Consider the following 19,184-nt stretch of genomic DNA (forward strand, 5'->3'; position numbering starts at 1 on the left):
ATTCAACCCACTACAGCATCTTTGTGCAAATTGGAAGCAGGTGTTCCCTTGGGATGGATGTTGCCCCTCTACTCACAGTTTGGTGAGCAGATAGCACCTTTGGGTGAATTATACAAAGGACCCTTCCTCCTGGTAGAGGCAGCCCCACACTAGGACACAAAACTCAGCACCTGGAGCCCAGGCTGCATTTCAACCGCCATTCAGTTCACACAGGCCCTCTTTGCAGGACACAGCCTATTCAATCATTTCAATCATATTCATCCTGCTGGCTCTGCACTCAGCTGGCTGCCTCGGGTCTCCACAAACCCTCATCCCTTGCTATCCTTGCCTGCATTGTTCTTCCATTTCCATACTCAAGACTGAGTAGAACTCAATCTTGTTCTCCTATGTCCAGTCTTTATGTGTCTTTTGTGAAATGATCTGATTCTGTATCTCCTATGAATAGGTGGTATTTATGCCTGGTCAGCACCCATTCTCTTCTCATCTGAAAGCAGCACCCAAATTTTCCTTAGGGGCCATCACTCCTCTCCCACTTGGAGTTCATCTGGTTTCAGTGGGACTAATTCCGTTTTCCAAATGCAGAGATGGGCACGAGGTGCAGGTTCAGCCAATCAGAACGCTCGCCTCCTGGTATAATAATTGATCCTAAAACAGGTACATGACCCAAGACTTTTGCTAAAACTATTGAAGTATCCATCGACAGATAAATGAATAAAGATGTCACGTATGTATACAATGAAATAACTACTCAGCCATAAAAAAGAATGAAATAGTGCCATTTCCAGCAACCTAGATGGACCTAAAGATTATTCTAAGCAAAGTAAGTCAGAAAGAGAAAGACAAATACCATATTATGTCACTTATATGGGGAGTCTCAAATATGACACAAATGAACCTATCTACAAAACAGAAAAAAACTCAACAGACATGAGAGAAGAGACTTGTGGTTGCCAAGGGGGAGGGGTGGGAGGGAGGGGTTAGAAGAAACTAACTGGGAGTTTAGGATTACAAGATGTGAACAGAGAATGGATAAACAAGGTCCTATTGTAAGTACAGAGAACTATATTCAATATTCTGTGATAAACCATAGTGGAAAAGAATGTAAAAAAAAAATGTATGTATAACTGAATCACTTTGCTATACAGTGGAAATTAACACAACATTGTAAATCAGTTTTTTTAAAAAGAAAGCTATTGAAGCAACCTCACTCTCTTTTTGTAAAGACGGCTACATGGTAAGATAAACTTGAAGCAACCTGAGAATGAAGCCAACCCAGAGGAGAGTAAAACTGAGAGATAAATGGAATCCTGATAATATAAATCAATCACCTGGTTCTAGGTGAGCCTGAAGCTAGATACACTCCTGGACTTTGCAGTAACATGAGCTAACAAATTCCCCTTCCACCATGATCTCTTTTTTCCCCCTTGTGATTATTAAATGTGGGTATGTGTCATAAAATCAAAAGAATCCTCACTAATGCAGTATCTAAAACTTCCATCACTTCTGCTCTGTTTCCAAAGCTTCACATCGTCTCTGGCTCACCAGGGTCTTGGTGCCTGTGTCCTTACAGATGAATAAGAGTTAACCAGGCTAGAGAAAAGGAAAGGGCTTCCCATCACACCATGGTGGGGATGAGTGAAGAACGATGTTATACTTTTGGGAAGTTGGTAAGTGGGGAGTAGGTTCTGCCCTTTTGGGAAGCTGCCATTTCTGTCTATACTTTTTCATTTTCCTGTGGGCTGAGCACTCTCTCCAGCTCAGCCATGTATTGAGCAGCTCTCTTGCTCCTCAGTGCTCCAGCAGTATATCCTAACCCACTGTTGGGCATCAATACTGAGCCATGCTCCTTGGAGACACACACTGATCCTTGTAATTCTCTGCATCCTCTGCATCATCCAGCACAGAACTGGGACCAAGAGGATCTTCATAAGTACAGCCTTCCTCCTCCAATAAGCCTTCCCTGTTATAGTCTGCCCTGATATCCCCCTTTTCTGAGTCATTCATGAACTGTTGTCTTGTGGCTTTTATTGCATCGGTGCTGGAACTGTCTCCCTAGTTCCTAAGATCTCAGATGGCAGGAGTCTTTCCCCAAAGCTCTTGGCACAAACTCAAGGAAGAGTCATGCATAAATGATGCATACTTCAGATGAACTTTAATGCACATCCCAACACTGCCACCATGACGAGGGTAAAGCTATATTAAGAAAAGCCAATTTATATCAATACGACGTATCAATACAGAACAAGGAGACACCACAGATATTTGCAAATGGGATCTTTCCTTTTGTTACTGTGTATGCCCTGGTATTTCTTTATATTTGTACAAACTCACAACACTACATGACATTTCATATTTCATATGTCACTGAGAAGGGGTGTCAGTAAGCAGAAAATAAAAAAAAGCAGGAAAACATCTGTTTAGCTAGAATCTGATGGAGGGGTGGGGACATGAGAGTTATGATCCTTCTCTCTGCTCAGTCTTAAGAGAGCAACAACTCCGATTTTTGCTACTTGCTTCTCCGGAGGAATTCTTCTCAGCCTGTTGTAGTACATCTGCTAGGCTGGCATGAGATAGCTTGGTCCCTGATTGAATAAATTAAGAGTCATTGGGAGAATTGAAGATGTTGTGCAAACTGAGTAAGGTGACATTTCGCTGTGTGACTCGGGAGAGCATCTGCCCCTGTGATGGGAGGAAAGCATTTGCTGCTCAACCCTGCTCCAGGGTTTCATTTTACTGAGGGTGTGGGTGCCATGAGGAATGTGTGTTCCTTGCTTCCTTCCTTCCCACAAGCAGAGAAGAAGACAGATGTAGATACAACGGATGCTCAGGTTTTTTCTTCAGCTTGCCCTCCCCCTGCCCACAATACACAGGGTTCAGGACCAAGACTGCCCACTCCTGGGGGTAGACCCTACCCGGTTCTGAAATCAACCAAGCCATTTGCTGCTTTCTCTATGTAGTCTTGGCTTGGTTGCTTCTCAGATGCAGGCCTCAGTTTTCCCCATCTGAGTACTGGAAATTCTAAAACCCACATTACAGGGTTGTATCAAAGATCATTAGGGCTTCAGTAAGAAAGTGCTTTGGGAACTGTAAAGTGCCAAACACGTGACTAGTCATTTTTGTTATGCTATTCTAATCACAGTGCATATGGACTCCACTGTCTGCCCCTCCTGGGTCCCCATCCAGTCTCAGTTCACTGCTCTGCTCATTCAGTCCCACATGCACTGGTTAATTCCTTTCAGTGCTCTTAGCCTCTGGAAGTTTCTCTGAAGTCAACCAAACCTCTGGGTGTAGGGCATGCTGGCTCTGATATTTCCACGTGAGGTTAGGTGACTGGGACCTAATGTGGGGGAAGGGGAAAGGAGGTGGAGGGAGGAGGGGATCCTTGGAAATGGCTCTGGGAGGGGTATGCTCAGTTTCATTCTATGATGAATGCCATCTGTTGCCTACCCCAGCCCTTCCCAGTGGTTCCATCTTATATGCCCCCAATGTTCTGCAATTCCTAAAATGTACTTTCATTTGACTGTCACAGGTATTTTGTGAAGTAGATACAATTATTAATCTCATGTTACAATGAACACATGTTTGTCCAAGGGCTTCCAGGCAGTGCTAGTGGTGAAGAACCCACCTGCCAATGCAGGAGATGTAAGAGACGTGGGTTTGATCCCCTGGGTCGGGAAGATCCTCTAGTGGAAGGTATGGCTACCCACTCCAGTATTCTTGCCTGAAGAATACCATGGACAGAGGAGCCTGGCAGGCTACAGTCCAGAAGATTGTAAAGAGTTGGACATGACTGAAGTGACTTAGCACACACACACGCACACATATTTGCCAAAGGTCACACTATTTGTATATTTCAAAGGCAGGACTCAAACCCAGGTCTCCAGGACCCTGGTTTCCTGTACATTGGAGGAAATCTCTAACAGAGGCTCCAGAACACTATAAATCTCATTTTTGGCTTATTCTTCACTTCTGGAGGCTGGTTTCTACATTCTGTCAGGTGTCTGGGGGCAGCCAGCCCAACAAGGTCATGCAACAGAACTGTTCAAAGCCATTTTCTTGGATTCCCTTCCCTTATTCCCAATGAGATTCTTTCTCCATCCACTTTCCAAGTCCAGGCTCCATCTCCTCCTTACAGGCCCTGTCCCACCCCCATTGCTCTGTTGCTCATAGTGTTTACACAGGGTCTTTCCTGTCTCTGCTCCAAGAGCCCTTACAAAGATCCTAGGTTGGATTTTCGCCCTGCTCTGCCCGACTGGGATGACCTTCTGCAGCACAACTGCCAACACCACACATTTGGCACTTACTATTTGTGTTAGGCCCTGCACTAAAAACTTTATTTATACTATTCTCACATTTAATCCTCTCAACAATTTCTTGAGGTGAGAATTACTTTTCCATTTACTTATGAAATAATTGAGGCTCTGAGAGAGAGTAATTTGCTCCAAGTCACACAACTAGTTAATGATGAAGAACCAAATTGAACCTGGGTCCGTTGAACTACAAGCCGTCTTCTTAAGACCACTCACTGCACTGCATATTTGGTCCTCATTCTGTGGTCTGAAGTTTAGAGGGATTGGAAGATAATTCAGCACATGCAAATCTCTCAACCCTTTAGTTTCCAGGATCCCAGCTGCATGATAGAGACTGCCCTCAGAAAGATCTTACCCAGCTGAGCCTGGCATCCACTTAGTGCTCTATAAATTAGTCCTCCTTGAATTGGAATGCATTTATGGCTCTTAAACATTGGCTGCCCTAGTATTTCTTCTCAAATGCATGAGTCTGTGCTGCGTTCTTAATAAGTCTCCCTAGAGATTCTTGTTTCTTCTCTTCCTCGTGTGACCCTTTAGGAAACTCTGACTTGGGACAGGGAGTCAGGGACCATCCAGATGCACTTAATTGTTAAGATGCTTTCTGACAGCCTCCAAAACAAGAGTCACAAACCTGGTTGTGTGATGAGAGGGGTCACATAGCCTTGGCTGTTTTAATTATACCCAAGTAGAGAAGAGGCTTTCATAGTGAACATTTCCCTGCCAAAATCTTGTTTGCCACTTGCAGCTCTTACAGAAAATGGGCATAAAATCATAGAGCATTAGTGCCAAAAGCGCCTGAAGAAACCATCTGCTGTAAGCTCCTGAAGCTCAGAGATAGGGAGTGACTTAACTAAGGTTGCACAACCTGTTAACTTTATCCCAGTCCATTGGTGAACCACAAGAAGAGATGCAATTCTAATTACATTCCTCAGAGACTTACTGACTTATTTTGCATTTCTATTCCACAATTTTACATCAAGCAAAGGAAACTCTTTTAATCAAGTCTCTTTTCAAGAGACTTCCTATTTGGATATTTGCTGTTTGGTCACTTCAAGATGAAAGAAGAGAAGCAGGTGAAGGCACATCCCATACAACTCAGTCCATTCAACTGTGTTCTCTCAAGACGGTGGCTGTCACTAAGTTGGCACAGAAATAGGAACAGATATGAACTCGCAGCAGTGGTGTTAGATGTTTTGTGTAGTTTCTGGGTACTTGGGAAGCCAGACACTGTGTGGATCAGTGACTTAACCATAGGAACTTTTACCTGTGCTATCATCAGGAGACATCATGGAGAACTGCTTTTTACTTTGCAAAATCCCTCTTCCTCATGCATTCAGGTATAAGAAATCAGGTATAGGAAATGGATTCAGAAAATCCCATTTCTATGGGATTGTCTTGGTGTTTAAAAATTTGGAGCAGTAAGAAAACTGAGAACCAAAGAGGAAAGACTGTAGTTTGGTTGCAAGTGATAATAACCTAACTCCAATGAGCAAAGCTCAATAGGGACTTTATTGAAACTAGTGAGGTGTCTAGCAGAATCAAAGAATGTGGTGACCAGTCAAGCCTCAAGAAGCCAGAATCAATAAGGAATCCACAAGACACACTCTCTTACCTATATCTATGCTTCTCTCTGCATGAGGAGATTGTTTTCTTTTACTACAGAGTGGTATTCTACATCTGGGGTGAGGATACACCATCAGTTTTAGAGCACACATCCCTGTATATTTGCCATTCAAAAGGAAAGAAAATTGCTCCAGTTAAAAAAATTCCTAAGGAAGGATTCTGACTGGCCCCACTTGATCACATGCCCCCTTTACTGACAATCTTCACTTGTGATTCTCAAATCACAAGTGAGTAGATGAGGCTTCAAGGAAGAAAGTATATCTAGAGCAGAGGGTTCAACTGTTTTTTAGTCATCTCTTTTGCATCTACTGAATCCTTCTGCTGGGCTTCCAGCTAGGAACTTCAGAAAGAATCACCTGGTTTGGATGAGGGAGTAGTAGTACAACAAAAGAAGAGGTTGCCGTTTTCTGAAGAAATGAGGGGAGACATGATAGCTGGCTATCAAAAGAAATGATTTACCAGAGATCCTGCAGCAAGTGAACAGATTCAGGGCTAGAACGAGAATCAACAAAATATTAATCATAATGGAAGTCTCTAGATTCTTTTCATGTCTGGCATTGAAGTAGACTTCAGTGTTACTGAATGCTGATTATATTTTTAAAAAATTTTTATTGTGTGGAGGGTAGACTGTAAGTGAGCAAGCATGGAGTAGGGAAAGTGGCTATAAGCTCTGTGTTAGCTCCTAGGTATGGGAGAAACAATGGTACCTTGGACCAACGTCATGGCCATGAAAGTGAAAATGGCTCAGTCATATCCGACTCTTTGTGACCCCATGATCTATACAGTCCATGGAATTCTCCAGGCCAGAATACTGGAGTGGGTAGCCTTTCCCTTCTCCAGGGGATCTTCCCAACCCAGGGATCGAACCCAGGTCTCCCACATTGCAGGTGGATTCTTTACCAGCTGAGCTACAAGGGATGCCCAAGAATACGGAAGTGGGTAGCCTATGCTTTCTCCAGCGAATCTTCCCGACCCAGAAATTGAACTGGGGTCTCCTGCATTGCACGTGGATTCTTGACCAACTGAGCTATCAGGGAAGCCTTACTTCCAAAAGTGGGAAGACTTGAGATAGACTTTAGAAGGAGAATCACAGGACTTGTTGGATTAGATGTCGATGCTAAGAAAAAGAAAAACAAGGAATTAGGAATTATACCAAGATTTCTGTGAAAACTAGAGTTAAAATAAATTTGGAGCAGAATCAAGAGTTCCTGACATGGTAAGTTTGAGACAAGGAGATGTATAATAGGCAGTTGTTTATACATGTCATCACCAAAGATGTGGCACCTAAAGCCTCAGGAGTAAATGAGGCTTCAAGGAAGAAAGTACATCTAGAGCAGAGGGCTCAACTGTTCTTTTAGTCATATCTTTTGCATATACTGAATCCTTCTGCTGGACTTCCAGCCAGGAACTTCAGATGAGAATCACAATCATTATTACAGTGAATCCCATGGAATGAGAAGCCAGACTCATCCCTCAGTGGGGAGCTAAGAACTAACCAAATGAACTGTTAAACAAGCATCTAAACTCCATGAGATGTGTTGATTGCTCCAAAGTATACCCTTTGGACAACTAAACAAATGATGAGAAACAGGCCTGTTGTAAACCACTGTGTCATTTCCCTTGGTTATCTTCAGAGCCAGGTTTTAGGACCCAGGAAAATTTATCCAACTTAGTTTCAGATGACTTAGAGTTGCTTCCTTTGGTAGGCTGAAAAATGGCCATAAGTTTCTGCAGCTTTTATCAAGAGATGGCATCTATTCTTCCACCTCTTAAAATTAGGCTTGGCCGTATGACTTGTTAGTCAGTTGGACATGAGCAAACATGATACAAACAGAGGCTTGAAAAATGCTTTTGCATTGGAGCTTGCCCTCTCATGCTGCTGGGAAAACTTCTGCCACCATGTGAACAACTTTGGGTTGCTTTCTGGAGAATGAAAACATGGAGAGAGAAGATCCCACCACTTTAGTCATCTCAGCCTGGACTCCAGACACATGAATGAAGCCCCTCTAGACCATCCAGCCTTGGCCAGAGGAGCCATCCACCCATCTCTATCCAATGATGAGAAATAATGTTTATTGTTTTCAATTACTAAACTTTGGAGTGGTTTGTTATGTGTCTCAGAGGACAGTTAACTCTGAACCAGGTGGTCTACAGATGTTTCACAAGTACAGATATTCTTTATCTCACTTTTTTTTTTTTTTGGCTACACCATGTGGCTTGTGGGATCTCAGTTCTTTGACCAGGGACTGAAGTTGGAGTCCTAACCACAGGACCTCCAGGGAATTCCTTCTTACTCCTTTTGGAGGATTTGTGTTCAATCAGGTTTCATCAAAGGTTTAAACTAAAAGATGAAAGCTTAATTGAGAACTGTAGAGTGATAGCCAGGGGCAGTGGGGTCTTCCTGAGGTCCCTGAAATAGCTCCACAAAGGTGACTCAGATTTCACAGTTATGTGTTCTCATAGAATGATGTAGCTTTCCTTCACTGTGCTTTGTAATTATATTTTGGTGATTATTTTTCAGTGTCTAGACTAAACAACACGCTGTTAGACTATAAGCTTAATGAAGGCAAGGATTGTGTCTAGTTTACCAGTGATTGTATCCTGGCACATACTAGACACTAATTTGTTGAAAGAATATATTTCAATTGTGCCTACTTCATATAAGGGATCCAGGCCTTCAAAAACATCACTTAACAGTATTTGTATCCAATGGACATGTCTCTCACAGGCACTCCCAGTCACAGGCTGTTGCTTGATTCTTTAGCAGTAGCAGGTAAAGTGTAGGTTTGGGATGGGGAATCTGAAATCAATGAAATATCAGGACACTCGCCACTATAATTCCTTCTACTTATACCAAATGGTTGGCAAATGAATTCAAATAAACATTACTCAAGACACTGTAAGAAACTTGATACATAAGCAAGGAGCTTGGGGCAAGAGCAGGTGGTATAACTGGGAAAGTAATGTCTGGAGAATGTTCATATCATTCTGTGGACATTATAAGGCTGCAGTCACAAAGCAATTGTGAAACAAATACCCCAAGTGAGGCTGTAAACTCTGACAATCCTTGGAAATCTGTTACTACCAATATCCCAAATACACAATCTGAAGAGGAAAACTGAAAGAGCAAGAGTCAGACAGAGGTGGGTTCTATTAGTAAATGAATGACTTTGGCATGTTAACCTTCTCAAGGGTATGTTTCCTTGCCTGTCATTGGGGATAATAATATTTCAAAAAAAAGCACCTCCATTAGACTATCAGATCAGATCAGATCAGATCAGTCGCTCAGTCGTGTCTGACTCTTTGCGACCCCATGAATCGCAGCACGCCAGGCCTCCCTGTCCATCACCAACTCCCGAAGTTCACTCAGACTCACGTCCATCGAGTCAGTGATGCTGTCCAGCTATCTCATCCTCTGTCGTCCCATTAGTCTATAGGTACCTGCAATCAGGGACCATTTGTTTTAATGTATATTTTCCAGTGTTTAATAGTGCCAGACCTATAGTAGGTACAGAAGTGAATTTCTTCCTAGAGGTGATCCAAGACCTAGTCCTGGCTCCATCACAATCCACTGAGAGTGACCTTAGGAAATTTCCTCCCCCTCCCTGGGCCTCCCCTTCCTTTTTGTAGCAAGAGGAGCCTAGACATTTCCTCTAAGCTCCCTTCCAAATACAATATTTAATGAGTCTGTGACCATTTGGTACAATCTACTGCATTACTGCGCCTAGAAGTTAATAATGCTACAGACTGAGAAGACAGTATTGTCACCAATCACTTTGTATTTACAGATACACATGCATTTAAACCAGATCCTGTAAATAGCTACGATACGGTATTGCACTTTGGGCCTACTTTTGCATTTTTAGAGGTCAAGAGGTTTTTTTAAATCTCCTTTTATTTGGAATGTTAAGCGAAATGAAAACTGGGGACAAGTTGCCATAACACATATTATGCAGCTTGAACCTAATTGCACTATTACCATGATTGATGAACATTCACCACAATCAGCTGGAAGCTGCTGCCTTCATTCTGCAGAAACGAGGTCACAGAGCAGGGTTGAGGAATTGCCATCTAACAAGCAGATCTGTCTGTTGCCTGGTAGAAGAGTTTGCCATTATTACATTTAACTGTTGATTCTGTCTATTGTGAAGACACTTGTTCCCTTGAATTGGCTCCTGAGTTTTCAGGATTTTGACAATCTTCAGGTGAAAAATTCAATTTTTGCCTGGATACTCAGTAGGAGAGAAAGGATTATTGGATACACGTACTAACATACCCAGGGGTCATGAGGAGCTTGGTCTGACCGGGGTAGAAGGGTGTGACTGCCCAGAAAAATAATAATTATTCCTGACCTGTATAGGAATTTACAGTGTAAAAAGCTCATCCAGAAACACTGCCCTGGGAAGGGACCACATTCTTCCTTGGTCAGAGAATTGTATCAAGTTACACCTCCCAAAATGACCCACTGCTGACGCAGGCAGGCTACTCACTGCACTGCTTCAGAGCTTGATAAAAATTTCCTGACAGAGGCAGATACAAGGAATGCCAGCGCCTAAGCCTCAGAAACACTGAGCAGTTTTTGCTCAGGCCCATGGGACCTGGGCTTCCTCAGAGACTCCTTTCCAGAAGTGTTAGACAGCTGTCACCTCAGATTAGTCTGAGTAGTTGAACAATTTATTAACAAATTAGAGATATGTCTTTTCTTCAGTGGACTTGGAATCTGATGGCCTCGGGGCTGAATTCTACTGTGGCTCTAACACTTGCTAGTTGTATGATCTTGGCCAAGTCTCTTAACTTCTTCTGATCACAGTTCATCTATAAAAATGTACTATAGAATGTGGTGAGGAGCACAGACTTTGGAGCCTACTTTCTGGGTTTGAACCCCAGCTCTACCATTTACTCATTAGGTGACCTTAGACAAGCTAAAGAACCTATCTGTTCCTTAATTTGTTTTTAAACGAGATGGATTATAGTGCCTCCCTCACAAAGATGTCGGAAAGATAAATGAGTTAATACACATTCAGTGCTTGGAGCAACACCTCGTATTGAGTAAGCATCACTTGCTTACTTATATCAGTGTTGGCTACAGTGATATTGGGGTGATAATCCTTATCTCTTGGGTTTATTTTGCAGATCAACTGAAATATTGAAGGTGAAAATTAGGCTCTCAGAGTTATTAGTGCCAGAAGAGACTGAAAAGATTTCCCAGATGGCTTCCCTCATTTTATAAGTGGGAAATCAAGACTCACTGATGGGGAGGAACTGGTCCAGAATCTCAGGACAGAGTTTTTAAGTCTCCTGATTTCAGGGCAGAGCCTGAGTCCCCTGATTCCAAGTTCAAAACACTATCCTCTGTACTGAATCACAGAAGGCAACCTCTCCACAAAGCTGACCCTGAAGGGTTATTTAATGCACTTTCCTAGGACAATAAGCTGTGTTCAGAATGGAGAGAAAATCTGGGAGAGACTCTCCCGCCTCCTCCACTGACTTCTGAAGCAGCGTGTTAGTACAGAAGGAAACCAGGGATTAAGGCCAGGGCTGGATGAAAGATTTTCAGGAATCATTGCTAGCTCCATGTCATTGTTGCAGTAACAAACCAAACGTGTGCCTTGTGTCCAGACAAGCTAGAAGCATGAGCTAATGCATTAGGTTCGTTTCCAGTACCAGAGGGCTCTTCTGGTTTTGTTTTCTTCAGGTGTTTAATGAAGTAGTAGTTTCACATTAGCTCTTGGGTAGAAACCAAAGTTTCACTCTCAGGAGAATGAGGGACCTCTGAGTTCACTTTTCCCAATTTTTTTTCAGGTTTGTGCCCACTTAGATTTATTCTGCTTTGAATCAGATTTCTCAGCCAGAGTACTCAAGAGTGATAGAAAGACGGGTTGGAGGAAAGGGCAGGATGGGGAGAGAACCCTAAGAAGAATAGCAGATGGGATGAGAACTATTGACTTGGAGAAAGGGCAGATTCCAGGGGTCATGGTATCTGCTCTCAAATCACCTAAGTGGGTCACGTGGCAGGGGGAGCAGAGACTGAAGTCTCTGACAACAGAGATACCACAGATGGGGTGGGAAGAGGAAGAAGAATTTCTAGGAGGCAGATTTCAGCTTAAAGCAAGGAAAACTTTCTGATTATGAGAGCTACCGAAAGGTGTGGAAACTGAGCTCCCATCCCTCCCTAGGAAGTATGCTTTAGAAGAGATTTGGCTGTGAGGCTTGACAGCCACTTGTCAGATATATGAAGATTGGAATTGACTAGTGAGACTTGGTAAAATTTGAGATCCCACCAACTGTAAATTTTTTAGATTCTGGGAACCTAAGAACCAATGACCAATGTCATGGAGTTCCCACAGTGAAGAACCCACTGGAAAGCAGCAAAATCAGACATTTGTGACCTATTTCTTGATTTTGCCTCTGTTTGTCTTTTTGTCTTCCTCGAGCACATGCATTTGCTCTTCTATATAGCAGGAGCCTTTGACATTTTGCAGGGGATAATCTTTTTCTTTTAAGTGTGTTTCCTGACTCAGCCTTTGCTCTTTCAGCATCATTTAGAGAGGCTGAGCTCTCTGGAGATTAGCTCTGGCCTGTCACCACAGCAACTGCCCAAGCCCTCTGGGCATCCGTGGTAACAGACGAGGGCTTTGAGAAACAAGGCTTATCTAGTGGTGAGAGGAAGCCCCACAGGGAGCCTGATATGAAACAAGCTGGCTGTGTAAGGAGAGGGGGTTTTTTTTCTTTTTTTTTCCGCAAAAGATTAGCTATGCAGGTGTGTCTCACTTTACACAGTTAGCCAGGCCCTGAAAAGTGTGCATGGGTGTGTCAAATTTTGGTCAAGGGAGGGAATCTTATTTTAAAGGCAGAGAAGAGACTTGCTTTTCCAAGTCCCTGTACTGAATCACCTTCGTAAAGTGGAGTCAACTTCTGTAAAATGAATCTCCGCCCACATGGTGACCTAGTTAGTCTAGTGCTGAGTGTGTGTGAGTGGGGCCACCTGTAGAGAACCCCAGGGTCATGCTTCCACCTCCACTGCAGGCAAGAAACAGCAGCAGCTCAGCTTGGGGTGGACAGAGTGTAACAGGGAAGCAGAGTGGGAGTAGGGCCACAATGAAGGGACATCGGGATGGTGGGCCTTGCCTAGCACGAGCAGTTCTGCTGCAGCAGAGGTGGGGTGTCTGAGAGACGGGTGTTCTTGGAGGTGCCCAGCAAGGAGGGGTCTGTGTCCAGCGTATCAGACATCTTGTCGCAAATGGCATCCACCAGGCGCTCGAAGGCCTGCCTCACGCTGATGTTCTCCTTGGCACTGGCTTCAAAGAAGTCAAACCCTGAAGATAGAAGAGAGATTGGGATTGACATATATTATGTATAAAATAGATCACTAATGAATAGCTACTGAATAGCACAGAGAACTCTACTGAATGCTCTGTGGTGATCTAAATGGGAAGGAAATCCAAAAACGGAGCTACATGTATGTGTGTGTTAGTCACTCAGTCATGTCTGACTCTTTGCAACCCCATGGACTATAGCCCGCTGGGCTTTTCCATCCCTGAGATTCTCCAGGAAAGATTACTGGAATGGGTAGCCATTCTCTTCTCCAGGGGATCTTCCCGACCCAGGGATTGAACCTGGGTCTCCTGCATTGCAGGCAGATTCTTTACTGTCTGAGCCACAGGGAAGCTGTACATGTATAGGTACAGCTGATTCACTTTGCTGTACAGTGTACACTAACACATTATTGTAAAGCAACTATACTTTATAGTATACTATATAGTTGTAAAGCAACTATATAAAATTTTTAAAAATAGAAGAGAGATAGTAATAAGGATTTTTCCCTTCCCTTTCATGCCCCCTTGATAGAACACTCTGTATTAATATAGCCAGTGCTCAGGCTTTGAAGCAAGGAGGGCTTGCTGCTTCAAGGAGGTTTCTTCTTGAAGGAGATGGTTCAGTGACCCAGGATCCTGAGCCAGATTGATCCTGGTTCTATCATGGACCAGCTGTGTAATCCCCAGCAAGTCATTATTTTCTTTATGAATCAATTCCCTGGTTTGTAAATTGGGATAATCTTACCTATCTCATAGATTTATTTCAAGGATTAAACAAGAGAATGCAGGTAAAGTGTACACTTCTGTACCTGATGGGGTGAGACAGCGTGAGAGTAATAATTAGATGTTTTTTGAGAGTTACTACGTGACTATGTATATACAACACTTCCGTTTCCAAAGCATTGATTGAATGTCTTACTTCATTTGATCCTCATGTCACCCCTGGGGGATGGAGTGTCCAGGCAGACCTTCTCCATTTCACTAACACTCACTCTGTGGCTCCAAGAAAAAAGCTGACCTGCCCAAGGTCATCAGTATAAGAAGCCTAAGCTTGTCCTTTTTTGACCAGTGCTTTTGTTCCTCTTTCCCCTGGTCCCCCGCTTACCCCAGCCTGGCCAGCTCTAGTCTAGACTCTGGGAGGCACCCCAAGATCTTCACCAAATAAGTAAAGCTTCATTTGCTCTTTCTACCCACAGACACACTGGCTTATCTCCCCTCTGAGGGCTTTCTCTTCCCTGAATTCCCAGGAATTACTCTGGATCTCTCCTGCCTCACAAGATCCTTACAAATGGCCCAGGAAAAACTGCATCTGAAGCGTGAGACTTTCTTATGTGTTTTGCACCTTAAGACCCTTAAAGATACTTCCCGTGACAATGCACAGAACCTGGTTGTCCCAGGAGACAAGAGAAAGGTCCTCCTGATTCAGATAAAGCGGCCAACTGAGGAGTCCTTCCCAACTCCTTCCCAACTGAGGAGTCTTAGCCAGGTTGGTGGCAGTCCTTAGACGCATGAACCTGTTTTCTCTGTTTCATCCCTGCACCAGCCTATTTCCTCCTCTTTTGTCCATCCACCTTCCTCTTTCCCTTCCTTCCAAGTCCATCTTTTATTTCTCCTCAAAAACTTCCCTCTTTGCTTTTACCCATTTTAGCTCTTTCTTTTTCTCTTCTGTTCCTCATATTCCTTGGGATCCTTAATATTTGTTGAGTACCTACTGTATGCCAGATGCTATGCTAGGAGCTTTACAAATATTGTCTTAATCCTCATAATAGCCTGTGAGATAAATATAATCATCTCCAATTTATAAAAGAAAGATGAAGGCTCCAAGAGATTACATAACTCACACAAGGTCACGTGACTGTGTTAGTGGAAATTGGGTTTAGATCTGGGTTTGGCTGGCTTCCATGTCCATACACAGCCCTGCCTCTCCTCATTTCTTCATCTTTCTCCCTTTCACTTTCCTTTTTTCTTTTTTTCTGCTCATATCTTTTTCTTACTTTACAAGTCTCTTTGGCCTCCTTTGCTTTTATCTGACTACCACAGTATCTAAATCTGGGCAAGTCACTTTATCTTTCTGAATCACTTAACCTCTCTGAGCCTCAGACTCCTCATTTGTCAAATAGGAATAATCACAGCATCTTCCTGCTGAGAGCAGTTGGGAGGATGAAGCCAGACGATGGATAAATTGCTGTACAAAGTTGCTTGTTACAATGACAGCTTCTTTCTGCTCTTCTTTCATCTGCTCCTTTTACCTCCACTTCACCGCTTTCTCCCTCTTATCATATTCTCATACACACAGGAGGGGGGTCTTTTTCCTCCTCCCTCTTTCTCCCTAATATCTCATTGTCCACAGAGAGGGCTGAAGCCCCCAGGCACAAACAGGGGTCCTCTTGCCCAGGCCATCCAGCCTGAAGGCACTCACAATTACACTAGCTCACCTCTGGTGGACAGCCTCTTCTGGGGCCCACTTCCCGACCTGAGAAAGGCAAGCTGTAGAAGTTCCTGCTAATTGTGGACGAGATAAAGAAGGAAGTGGCCGCTGGCTTGTTATCCACAGGCTGTTGAAACTCAGCCGGCTTTAGAGACTCTTCAGCATGTAGCCTGTCCTTAATGGATATTATAAAAATTGACTTTCTGGCCTTTGACTGGTTTGTTACAAGTGATACTGTTTAGGGAAGCAGGCAGTGTATGTTGCTTGCCTAGGAAAGGGGGAAATAGGTAAAGAAGTAAATAGGCTTAAATCATCAATGTGGATGAAGATGGGGACACAGGTCAAGGCCAGGGGCACTGATCCCTTCTGAGGAATTGGCACCAAGGGGAGGACATGCTCACTGCACAAGAGGGCAGTGGGTAAGAAAGCCAGGAGTCAGAAAGCCTGGGTTTGAACAGTCTCTGTCAGCCACCAGCTGTGTGACCTCAGGCAAGTTGCCTAATTTCTCCCAGCCTCTGTTTCTTCATCTGTGGAATAGGTAAATATGACCTGCCTCACAGAGTGGGAATAAGGTTTAAATGCACAAAAGGATGTGAAGTGATTGGCATGTGAAATCCATGGCAATTCCCTTTCTCTTATCTTCCTAGCCCATCTGAGTCCTAGCTTCCCTGCCCCTCCATCATTCACCAGGGCCTTTGGAGGAAAGCCTCTTTTTTCTTCATCATTTAGGGCTGATCGACAAACCAGGTCTTTACTGAACATTGACTTTGTGCCATGTCTTGCACTGAGTGCCAGGGACAAAAGAAGACCAAATCTAATTATGGAGAAAAGACACACTAATCAGAGTATCAGTCCCTCACGTGTGCATAGTCCTTAATGATTCACAAATACAAATTTTAAAAAACTTTGTGATGGAAGTGGGGCAAGGCAAGGGTTATCATTTGTAATTTACAGATAGGAAAACTGAGGCTCAGGGACAGAGCATAAGCCAGGGCTCTTATTGCTTATCCCCCTCTGTCTCACTCTCGGTTGGGACAGTGACAAACACATTATAACCCAGGTAGAGCAAACTAGAGGTTGTGCAGGAATGCATCTGAGGGAGAGAACAGAAGGGGAGGAGATGGGGAATAAGGTTCCAAAAGTTAAGAGAGAGGGGAGACTTAAAGGTCAGAACCGAACAAAACTTATGCTTTGAACTTATGCTAATGAACTTATGCTTTAAGCCTTAGCTTGGATATGGCTTCTTCATCCTCTGTGCTTCTTCTGCCACAGCACAACTTACCCTGCACAGTGGAAGTCCATCTGACAAGGAGCTCCCCAAGCAGGGATCACGTCATTTATCTGAGCTCCAGCACTAGCCAGAGGAGTACGGGCTTGCTAAGTGTTAACTGAATGAATGGACAGATGGATGAAGGGGACAGGAATGAGCATGGAGGGTGTGGCTAGGGGGCTGTGGATGGTGAAGGTCATGAGAACTCATCTCAACAAACAGGACAAATCCTGTGCTGGGCACTGGGGACACTGATGTGAATCAAATGCAGTTCCCACTGTTGAGGAGCTCCTAGTCTAGTGTGGAAGATAGACATATAGACAGTGTTGGAAAGGCAGGTAGTGAGGGCACTGTCAGGAGCACAGGAGGCACCTATCTAAGCCTGGGGCCCAAGGAAAGCTTCTTGGAAAAGCTGATTCCTAAGCATATATCAGCTACATAAAGCTATGTGGTGGTAGCGGGGTGGGGGGGTGCTTCCCTGGTGGTCCAGTGGTTAATAATCCTCCTGCCAATGCAGGGGACATGGGTTCCATCCCTGGTCTGGGAAGATTCCACATGCCTCAGAGCAGCTAAGCCCATGGGCCACAACTACTGAGCCAGCGTTCTAGAGCCTGTGCTCTGCAAAAAGAGAAGCCACAGCAATGAGAAGCCACGCACCACAATGAAGAGCAGACCCAGTTCAGCAATGAAGACCCAGCACAGCCAAAAATAAAGAAATAAATCTTAAAAAAAAAAAAAAAGACACATAGTATGAGTGTAAGTGTGAGCACACACACACATATAGAACACTAGGCCCAGGAAACAGCATAAACACATATAAGGGGGCAGAAAACAGCCTTTATTATCCCAGAATGCCCAGAGCAGTTTATCATTAGAGCAGAAAGCTCAAATTGGTGAGATAAGAGGCCATAAGCAACCAAACACAGAGAGTATGTATGTCATGCCAAAGAGCTGTCATCACTGTCCTCTCAAAGGTGCCCAAGGTAGGAGACCTCTGATTCAAGTAAGCGGCACATCACCCTAGCCAGCTCGTGGGTCTCTTTTGCTATCAGAACAACCTCAAATGCACCTCCAACCAATTACTGTCAGACTACTGGAAGGCTCTTCATTAGTAGGCCAAGATGGTAACCTTTTCCTCAGGTTCATTAGTGAGGAGTCTCAGGAGCTGAGAATCTGCAGAGCTCAGGAAGATGACAACCAATTAATCAGACTAGCCCCCAGTCCTTTCCTCCCTCTAATTGGCTTCAGAACAATGGAATTTCTGCTGCCTTTAACAGGGCCCAATTCTTAACTGAGTCTGAGAAAATTCCCACCCCCAAAATGCTCCTGTTTATCCATCCTGTCCAAAGGCATCTGTCATAGCCCCACAAGCTCCACTGACTCTGGCCACATTGCCTGCTTCTGAATGTGACCTCAGAATTCTTTTCAGAAACTCACAATAAACTAAACTCACCTCTCCTCATCGTGACACTGCCGCAGAACATTTCTCCCCTACTTTTACATTCAAATCCCTTCTCTAGCCGGCTCTGGTACCTCCTCATCTCCATCTTGTATTATATTAAGCTGCAACTCAAGCCCCTCTAGTCACTGATGACTTTGGCAAATGACTCGTCGTCTTCCTTTCCACCCAGGCATGTACTCACTGTCACGAACGTAGGCTTTCAGGTGCACAATCCACCCCAATACCCTGGCTGTTAATTTCTTAACCATCTCATTTCCAACAAAATTATCTTCCGTTTTGCTTATGCTATGTCACTGTCCTTATAACTTGAGCTATTTTGAATTAGATTTGTGTGCTAAGTCATGTCCAAATCTTTGTGACCCCATGGACTGCAGGCAGGTCAAGAAGCAACAGTTAGAACTGGACATGGACAAACAAACTGGTTCCAAATAGGAAAAGGAGTACATCAAGGCTGTATATTGTCACCCTGCTTATTTAACTTATATGCAGAGTACATCATGAGAAACGCTGGGCTGGAAGAAGCACAAGCTGGAATCAAGATTGCTGGGAGAAATATCAATAACCTCAGATATGCAGATGACACCACCCTTATGGCAGAAAGTGAAGAGGAACTAAAAAGCCTCTTGATGAAAGGGAAAGAGGAGAGTGAAAAAGTTGGCTTAAAGCTCAACATTCAGAAAACTAAGATCATGGCATCTGGTCCCATCGCTTCATGGGAAATAGATGGGGAAACAGTGGAAACAGTGTCAGACTTTATTTTGGGGGGCTCCAAAAT

General features: G+C 43.8%; 1 protein-coding gene across 1 annotated transcript in view; it reads right to left on the reverse strand.

Moving 5' to 3' along the window:
* Positions 1–11,613: 11,613 nt before the first annotated feature.
* RAB3B (RAB3B, member RAS oncogene family) overlaps positions 11,614–19,184 on the reverse strand; it is a 69,345-nt gene continuing 61,774 nt past the window's right edge. The window contains exon 5 of the mRNA XM_010849764.1: positions 11,614–13,249. Coding sequence (XP_010848066.1) covers positions 13,062–13,249 — 188 coding nt within the window. The 3' untranslated portion in view covers positions 11,614–13,061. The remainder of the gene's footprint in view (positions 13,250–19,184) is intronic.

The sequence above is a fragment of the Bison bison genome, unplaced genomic scaffold (genome assembly GCF_000754665.1).
Source record: "Bison bison bison isolate TAMUID 2011002044 unplaced genomic scaffold, Bison_UMD1.0 scf7180017851016, whole genome shotgun sequence".
Classification (NCBI taxonomy): domain Eukaryota; kingdom Metazoa; phylum Chordata; class Mammalia; order Artiodactyla; family Bovidae; genus Bison; species Bison bison.